We start from the raw sequence: 10,111 nt of genomic DNA on the forward strand, positions 1-10,111 counted from the left end.
GGACTGCAGCCCAGCAGAGACCCTGGTGAGGTCAGACGTGGGTCAGTGGATCAGTTAGAGTCACAAGAGAGGATTTGGTGAGCAAACATGGCAAGGAGCGTCGAGGGTCATGGGTTTCAAAGCAAACAGTGTCTACAGAGGTTGTCTCTGCCAGTCAGATGTCACACAATATCGAATTTTTCAGACAACATTTTCTTCAGACCTCCATAAGCCTGACCAGGTGGAGGTCTGTCTATGGAACATGACATTCAATCTATCAATCAATCAATCATTTTACAATGGATTTATCTATTGCTGACATTGTTCCTACCTAACACACAGATGAGATTTCAAAAGTTCCGCCTCAGAAACGTTTTGTGGCTTTTAAGCTAACTGTAAGATGTCGGTGAGACAACTCCAACTCGTTTTAGAGGCTTTGAACAGCAGATAGCAAATCTGATAACAGATTCACTTTTGGGATCTCTTGGCGGGAATTTGCTACGGACGAAATACACACACTGGTAAGAGCAAACAAGGTTCAACCATTGGTCAGCGGATTTAAATATTACTATTAATATCATATTACTGTATTGTGTCAGCAGTTAACTTCATTCAATATTACATGAGGCATTTTCTTTAGGGTGCAAATGTTAAACCAGAACAAGTTCCTTCCCGAGACTATTTGGCAGAGCCACCGTCGCTGCGCCCGGAGCTAAGCACCGCCCAAGATGATTGGTTTAAAGAAATGACCCATGTATGTGTGGAGGGGCCATGGCATTCTCCACAAAAGCTGCGGAGATAGAGCTGGCAATGCGAGACTGGCTATTTGTAAATAGTTCCTCTTAATGCCTGTCCCAGCATATGTTTTTATTTTCCCAGGCAAAGTTTGGCAGGGAGTCATGTGTTAGCCAATAAAAAGAAAGCAAGAGATTTCTCTTCACTAGCATGGACCATGCCACAACAATGTGTTAGTTAAAGATTTAATGAACATTATGAATGCGCAGATAGATAAATTGATGTGGATGTCGTCTGATGGCTGGTCTGGGAATATGTATGGAGACTCAGAGTGGGGGTTCCGTCTCGGAAGTATAGTTTGCAGACCCCCCCCCCAAACGGTACTTAGCTGAGACAGGAGAGAGGTGTGCAACAGGAAGAGAAGAGGGGGAAGATGGATGGATGGATGGATGAAGGAGAGGGAAAGGGAGGGTGGGTCAAGCAATCCGAGACACCAGGCACGGTATATACGTGGGTTTGTCTGGTGATTTGAGGTGTGGTTTAGGCGTGGCCCTGCTCCCGGCCCTAAGTTAATAAATTAACTTCATTTATTTTTGATGTTCCTTTATTCTGTGGTTATGGCTGATACTGGGGCAGGTTTACCAAAGAGAAAAATTAAGAATTGACCATATAACAAGGTCAAAGAGTCAACATTGTTCGCTCATTCAGCAAGTGGATCCTGATCCTGAATTGGCCTTCTTTCTATAGACAAGTGTGTAATATATCCCACATTATTCATACCGATATATGAATTTATGTCAGTGGCTTTGTTTTAGCCATTGTCATATTAGCTATTAATCTTTTATAGCTAGATACATGACCTCATCGCTATGAATCGTGCAAACAGCTTTGTAGAATTACAAATAAGTTGTGTCTTTTTTTCACTCACTTCCAAAAACAAAAACTAGCCATGTCAAGATCTTTAGGACACCAGGCGATGGTGCTCATGGAAACACTACTTCTTCAACACAGAATAAAAGCTCATTGTTGTTGCTTTAAATCATCATAATAATGATCAATCAAACATGAAATGGACTTCATCTTCAGTCTTATCTCGATCACATGAAGCATGAAGTCTCTTGTCTTTGGCCGGACCAGGAAACCCGCCTGTTACTTTATCAAATGGTAATGTACCTGAACGCAACATACAGAGACCTGTCATCCATCCATCCATCTTCATCCGCTTATCCGGTGTTGGGTCGCAGGGGAGCAGCTCCTGCAGGGAACCCCAAACTTCCCAGGGAGGTGGTCCAGGCACGTCCAGCTGGAAGGAGGCCTCAGGAAAGACCCAGGACTAGGTGGAGGGATTATATCTCCAACCTGGCCTGGGATCCCCCAGCCGGAGACCTTTCCCTTTTTGTTAAACCCTGCTTCACATTACGCTCCACAATGTATTTATTTCCCATTGACATCATCTTACATTCCTGTATACATCAGGGACAATATGCACTGAGCATCGTGAATATAACTATAAGCTGTTCATAAAAATAACAAAGCGTATGAATCGTTCAACTGAGGATTTCCCTCTCACTAATCCAGGTCCATGTCTTTGCAAAATGTCCCAGTTAAAGATCTTTCTGCTAAGCCACTGTTCATGCATTACATATTCACAAATCTGTTCCGAAATTGAATCATCTCACATTCATGTTCTCATAGATCTCATACTGTATCACCAGAGAAGGCCCAAACAACTGTTTCTAGACAGAAATGATCAAACGGCTCTGCAATGAATGTGTTTCAATTGACATTTACTCAACATTCAAAACATATATATAGATATATAGATACAGAAGTAAACACATATTTGCTATGTAAAGATATAGTGGAATGATGTTATCCTGAACGGAGAAGGAAGTAACTTCCTCTGTGTGTGTTATAATCCAAACTTTTCTTTCTTTGCTTTGATAGCCCCATGTGTATGTTAGTGTATGTGGCTGTGTGTGAGAGCCATTGAGGCAATGCTAGTCCCCGCTTTGTTTTCTTCAGTATTTCGAGTACAGCCCCTATAGGACTGTCTCTTAAGTATCAGCCAGCTTCTTTAGAATCCAACTTCCCCCTGCTCTCTGAAGAAGGAGTAGGAATGAAAACACTGTGGGAGAGAGGAGGAGACGTACAGGAGAGACTGAGACATTCTGCTGCATAGAGACGGCAGCAAGTGTTTCTGTCTTGTCTGAGGTGATCAATGTCTGGGAGGCAGCACAGAAAGGCAGAGGCAGCAGAGATGTGCTCTGGTGTCTGGACGGCTGACTGACAGCTCCAGCATCCGGTCTCTACAATGGTGTGAGTGTGAGCTGACCTGAAAAGGTCTGGGTTGGAACAGGTTAAATTGACTGCATTGTTGGTGGCAGATGGCTTCGTCTTCTGGAAGAGCAAAGGGGAAAGTAATTAAAACAAATAGGGTGACTGATGTGGATTGACTCTGTCCTTCCCCAGCAAACTGCTGTGGATAAGCTCCCTTGTTTTTGTGCAGCTGTTCATGCAAAGGGCGAGTTACACAAGGTTGCATCGCTACAGTTAGCCACAAGCTAAGGCCAAGCTATAATAATGCTGATTGGAATAATACCAGGAGTGTTAAGCTCAGTGGGGGGGGGGGGCAGTGTCACTCTTTGTAATCTGGATGTGAAGCAAACCTACAGCAAGGCACCTGTCAACTGAGGACAACAGCAAGGTAGCAGCTCACTACAGCTGACTCCCACTAGGCAAGCCAGACTGCACACAATGTTGTTTTTTCATACAGCACATTGCATCACAAGTAAACTCCATGTGCTTTATGTTGAAGTGCATACAGCAACACAAGACATGAGGATGTATGAAATCATTTTCAATAACAAACAACACTCACAATGTCCCACTCTCCCAGAAGACCATAAAACACACACACATAGATATACTTGGACTATGGCTTAGATCTTTTCAATGGTCACACTTCTATGGGACCATTAATTTATCAAAATGATTTGCTATTTAGAGAGTTGCGCGACTTCTCAATCCGTGTGTGTGTAATCAGATTGGTCCATTTTGAAAGTAATTTCTAAATGCGTTCTGAGATTTGGAAATGTGAGAAAAATCTGTCAACGCTTTCCCATGACGTGTTCAGATGATATTGTAGAAGACGTTACGCAACAATTTGTGTGATATGCTATGATATTACGCGACTGCTGGCTGGTCGCGTGACAGTTAAGTTCAGGGGTATTTGCAAGGTGAGTTTATTAAGCTGAAAGGTGACTATGAGCCGAGTACAGGGCACAGTTGTGACATTGGCCGTTACAGTTAGGTTTAGCCGACAATAGGTGAGCGTCATGCACCAATACGACTAGTTAAGATTAGAAAAAGGATTGTGGTTTGGGTTTAAAGACAAGTCTAATACTCCCGGACACAAACACCCATTTTTCATGGGTAAAAGTCTGTTGTTTTCCAAGCCCTGTGTAGGATCCATCCTTCCTTCTTAACCTCCTCCATGATGGACACAGCTGCAGTCAATGTCGTGCATACAGTAATAAACCCATGGAATACACACAAAATGAATCACTTTTCGTAAGGTGTACAAATGGTTAATGAGAGCAGCCTGAATCTGTAATTGTGTACATACATCTGTAAATGTGTAGACACAACATTATTGGCTAACAAACTAATGAATGATGGAATATACTCTTTCTTTATAATGGGATGGAAACATCCCTGTGAAATGACCAGCCAAGAACTGGACCTGTTACTGGACCTGTTAGGCCAGAGTTCATACACATTTTGCTGTATTCTAGGACAGTAATAGACTTGAAACATTTGCTGAAAAGTAATCCTGGATTATTTTGTATGCATCTACAGTACACGTAAACTACTCATCTCATTAAATGTAATTACTTGGCTCCATCTGCATCCTCTAGTTAAAAAAAAAAAAGATTGAAGACCAATTAAATTTCATGTAAGCATGGAGACTACAATTTGGAAAATGTTTGAAAAATCATTTTTAACTCAACAGGTCATCTTCTCCACATTTAGAAAACTCTTCTTCCATTCACAAAAGAAAATGAAAGGATTTCTTGGATGTTTTAAGTAATGCTACATTTGAACATTTTAAGACTCCACATGGCACCAGTATACTGGAGGATCATATTTTTGGCACCATTGAACACACCAGCACTTGTATCTAGGCCATGTATGGCATATGAAGACAGGCCTCGGTTTGAAGTTTAATAAACCATGACAAAGCGCTTTATTATGGCGCTGTTAATCCCCCTTGTTCATGACAGGGGCGCGCAGACGAGGCGCTGTCCGTGGTGCTGAGACGCAGGGACGTCACCCGCGGGTGACGGATGCCTCATGCGTGACTCGTGGCATAGTCCACGTATATTGTATTTCAACTAAACTGACGTGCAAGGCTGCATCCAAGTGAACAACTTTAAATGAGGACCATAAATCAGCCTTGGTGACAAATGATTTGAGTTTTGATCTCCAGACCATCATCTGCTATCATGGATCTGGATCTAGTCTGATATGGGACTTATAGGCTATGGGCTGCGAAATAAATGTCTCCCGATGTTTTTCTTGCTCCTTGCCCTCGATTATAATAACAAAAGCAACCCTTGCAGTATTGGAAGTGGTGAAACTCGTGCTTGCTTTGCCAAATACGCACACAAAAAAAAATGTCTTTCAAATTTCTGATGGCTGATTTACAGTTGGTTTTATACCCGTGAAAGAAGTGGCGTGTCAGTGAGCTGCAGCGTGCATGCAGCTCGGGCCCTTCTGGGGTGATTCATTCGGCAAAATCGTGGTCCAGTGTAGGGTGCATGGAGATGAAGGCACGGTGCATATGGAGCTCGGTGTTTATTATAAGGCGAAGCTGTAGACTGCTGGACACGATTCTTCCGCTTGCTGTGACGCGTGTAGATCACCAATGCAAATGGGACTGACTCCCCCTCCTCCTCCTCCTCCTCCTCCTCCCCATCTCTCTCTCTCTGTCTCTCTCTCTCTCCAACACACACACACACACATACTGCCTGTGCTTTATTTCGCCGTGCCAGCCTTTCAGTGCGACGGCTGGCTGAGAGAGAGAGAGCGAGAGAGAGAGAGAGAGAGAGAGAGAGAGAGAGAGTTTATATAACCCCGGCTCTGGGAAATGCTGGAAAACCGAGGAGACCTTCACTGGACAATAGGTGCGGGGGGGGGAAAGGCGATCGCAACGGCATAAGTGGTCGCTCCAAACAAGGACGCCGAGCGAACCGCTCCGCCGCTGAAGGTAAGCCGCATGTACAAGTAGAGCCTCTACTGTAAATGGTGGAAGCACAGTGAGGGTTTTTTTTTTTAAAGATGGAAGACCTCGTTTTCTTAAATAGGTGATGCGTATTTGCTCTCGCTTATTATGGATTCTATCCATTGACGTGCCATTTATCCACGTCAAAACATACAGGCGCGGATATTTTGGGATTATTTTGCGTAAAAAAAATGGAGTTTGACATAACTTGGGCACTCGGATACTCAATGTGCAAACTGTTGCTTCTATCCACAGGAGCACTACCGCACCCCTACTTTTTTTGGCGTGGGGGGTGTGTGTGTGTGGGGGGGGGGGGTTAGAGCTGAAGGGCATTATGGTGTGTGACCCACCGACCAACGGGCTCGTCTACTGTAGCCATAGCTGGTGTTAACGTGGGAACCTCCATGGACTGGAGGTAAAATCAGCTGGATCAAAGAGGGGGTTTCCAGATACCATAGTGACAGAAAAAAAGCCCCCAGAAGGGGGTCAGGGCTGCACCTCACTCCTCTCTCCAGTCAAAGTACCAGGCTCAATGAAACACTGTGAACACTGTGTGTGTGTGTGTGTGTGTGTGTGTGTGTGTGTGTGTGTGTGTGTGTGTGTGTGTGTGTGTGTGTGTGTGTGTGTGTGTGTGTGTGTGTGTGTGTGTGTTTTACACCCTAATTAGTCCAAAAATCTTCACTTCATCTTGTTGCATGTTTTATTTCTACTCATCACTTATTCATCTCTCCACAGATTGTCCGCATGCCACTATGATAATCCCCATTTCATAAGCGCCCATAATGCGCTCTCCAGACAGTTTTTTATCACATGATGTCATTTGAACGTGATAACTGAGACTAAGATAGTGCCAGGGTTCAGATAAACATAATCTGATGGTGCGGGAATTGAAACAGAATCCACTTTGAAAGCCGTATTAGTAAAGCTCGGTGTTATTTCATAACTTTCCCCTCTCTTTTAAAAAAAACAGATGAATGTGATAGGAGAGCACAAAGCCACGGCACACAGACCAAACAGGAACTGCAGAACGCAACTTGAAGGCAGGCTTTTGAATTAAAAACAAATAGCGGGAATGAAAGCGACGAAGCAGCAGACACCAAGGGATGTGTGTTGCAAGATGCTGCAAGACAGAAACACAAGCCCATATGTCAACATGAGCTGCCTCTAATCCGCCGGGCACATACTCGCCTTCCCTTAGACTCACATACAGAGGAATACACGTTAAATCCAGCTCATTGTGTGTGTGTATTTTCTATTTTTGAACTTCAGCTTTTCCCCGAGGATCATCCCGGAGTCAGTGACCACAGCCTTGGATAGTGAACCCCTCTCTGTTGACACATCCATTGATCCTCTGCTGCTATTGGACGATAAAGGACCAAGACTCAATGTCTACAGCATGACCTGACGCTGCAGCTCTTTCCACGATTATGAAGTAATACGTCGGATATTCTCACTCCCAATCCATGAAATGGCTTTCCACTGAGGTGAGAGACAGTGACCAGGATGGTGGTGCCCCACTACAGACTGCACTGCCTCCTGAAGCGGGCCCAGATGCTGTTGCTCGGCCTGGGTATTGCCTACCTGATGGCGGGCAGCATCCTCCTGCTGCAGCGCTCCAGCATCAGAGTAGCCCAGACGAACCTGGCCAGCCTGCCGCCTCTGCTGTCCCTCCCAGCACCTCCTACCGCCCTCAGGGCGCCAGGCCTTGGCGTGAGGGCGCGTTCCAGATGGGCCGCCATTCAGCCTGCGTCCGCGGGGGGAGCCAAGGCAGGGCGACACTGGCCCGCTTCTCAAAGCCTGGGGGTCCAACACGTGCATCGCCGCTGGTTTCACAGTCTTCTGCCAGAGAGCCCAGAGCAGAGAATCTCTCTCCACAGAAACAGCCGACATAAAGGTAAATAACTACAGTACGCAGAGCTGACAGCTGTGTCTGTGAACACACTCAATACTTAGAAGTAGAGATGCAAGGATTAAAAAAAAAGTAATAATTTCAGAAAAAAACGTCTGATTGCACCTTGTTATATGTGAATATATTCTAGTTTCTTCTCTCCTGTGACAGTAAACTGAATATCTTTGAGTTGTGGACAAAACAAGACAAATTTGAGGATGGGCTTCAGGAAACGCTGATCGCCAACTTTCACATTTTTCAAGGCAACCAGTGTGAATGTTAACATGGAACCACTGGCCACGGCTTGCCCTATTTACATTCATTAGTGTGCCAGTGAGATGTCAACAGACTGCTGGTCAGGTGAACGCAAAATTAATATCACTGATCACCACAAACTCCACAGAAAGGAATCTATGAGGAGTCTGAGGAATTATGTCGCGCTTTAACCTGTTGTCCATTTTAACCTCGGATCTCTGATATGGCTGCTAAAAGACAGCTGACCTGACATACCTGTGATAGTGTGGCATCATCACATCTAACACGGTTTTGCCAATCATTAACTAACCTTGTATATCCACAGCTATGGAACCTTTATTGCCAGCAGACAAAAGCAGACATTGCACAGTCAGTGAAAAAGCTCTCAGCTTTAACACGATCATCTGCCATGGAGCAGCGGCAGGGGAGGAGATGCGTGATTGAAACATCCTGGCGTATATGTGTCGACTGAGACGCTGCTTTTCCAGTGAATAATATATGAAGAAGCAAATACACAAGTTTATTTTCTGTGTTGTGATTCAGGATTTAGCTCAGATGGCCTGGAGCCGAGGTAATACGCTCTCTGCACACGGCTTCCATGGCGCACACAACAGGCTTCATTGACATTTATGAGCAGATCATTATGACCTTAGAACATTTAGAAGAGCAGCATTATATATTCATATGACATTTTACTTGGGGCTGCTTCAGATGTTGTAGATAAGGCTCACTGATCACTGATGAAGGAAAAGACAGGCAGGCACCAAAGTAGTTTCTTGCAAATAAATTATTAATTGTGAAGATAAAAATGATACAATTCCTAACTTGCGCTCAGTGTAAAAGAGCCTTTGCCATAACTTTAGGATACCCCAAGGGATTTCCTCTATTGTTTAACAGTGCCTGTCAGTGCCTGTGCCTTTTTTTTTTTTTTGTTGAAATGACATAACAATGGAATAACCTCCAGTGTGAGATTTGTTCTTTCAGCTCATTCCTGAAAAGCATCCTACAAGAGCTTTTAATCCTTCTTTTAAGCAGACACTGCATAACAGCTCAGTCACTAAGAAGGGTAATACAGATGAAAAATGTTGCAGGCAGGCATGAGAGCCGTTTCAGAAACAGCCATCTGGCAAAGGTTTCTTTTTAAAAGTATTACCCAGGACTCAGAATTAAATTACCCAGGCCACACGCTCTGGAAGAGTAGCTAGGTGAAGGTTTCGGGGGGGGGGGGGTCCCCAATACTGAATGATTCATACCCTCTACAATACACCTTTTACCAGTAGTGGTTTCTCTTATCTGAAGAATGTTGCTCGGGGGGGGGGGGGGGGGGGGCGGATGCCTTTCTACAGAGTTATGATAATAATCGCTACCATGAAGCTGTAAGTACATCTGGTAAATATGAAGCTACTGTAATGCCAGCAGCTGGTTAGCTTAGCCTAGCTTAGCTTATCTTAGCATAAAGATTAAAGACACGAAGACAGCTAGCCTGGCTCTGTCCGAGGCTTAAAAATCGACCCTTTGAGCTCACTCAGCAACACATTATATCTCGTTTGTGTAATCCGTGTGCCAGACACTTGTCACTGTGAAGTTGCTAGGCAACCAGTGAAGACTTCAGGAAGTCCCTGCTCCCAGCCAAAAGAAACAGTCCAGCAGCACAACCCCCCCCCCCCATAACACAACCACAACCACTAGTTGTGTTGTCTTCCAGTCAAAATTGAAAACCAACACTTTTTGATTTAACCTTTTCTTTGTCCCTTTTTTCATCACTTTTGACACTTTTTTCCCAATGTTTGTCATTTTTTAGAAATTTCCAACACTACGTAACACTAACTTATTAACTTAAGTTTTACAGTTATTTTTGGGAATTTATGGTCAATAAACCTAATTTATAGGAAATTATACCTTTGACGCCACGTTTGAGTTAGAAAAGCAGAAATTAGGAATTATTGAGACTAAAATTAAAGGAATGG

At 44.1% G+C, this 10,111-nt stretch overlaps 1 protein-coding gene across 3 annotated transcripts in view; it reads left to right on the forward strand.

The window, feature by feature from the left end:
- Positions 1-5,735: 5,735 nt before the first annotated feature.
- The window catches only part of LOC116700103 (WSC domain-containing protein 1), a 35,728-nt gene continuing 31,352 nt past the window's right edge, over positions 5,736-10,111 (forward strand). For all 3 annotated transcript variants that reach the window (XR_004334574.1, XM_032532965.1, XM_032532966.1), the window contains exons 1-2: positions 5,736-5,986; positions 7,271-7,895. Coding sequence is in view for 2 of the 3 variants with exons in the window: in XM_032532965.1 (XP_032388856.1) it covers positions 7,505-7,895 (391 nt within the window). In the remaining variant the exon portion in view is untranslated. The remainder of the gene's footprint in view (positions 5,987-7,270; positions 7,896-10,111) is intronic.

This window comes from Etheostoma spectabile, chromosome 13 (genome assembly GCF_008692095.1).
Source record: "Etheostoma spectabile isolate EspeVRDwgs_2016 chromosome 13, UIUC_Espe_1.0, whole genome shotgun sequence".
Taxonomy (NCBI): Eukaryota; Metazoa; Chordata; class Actinopteri; order Perciformes; family Percidae; genus Etheostoma; species Etheostoma spectabile.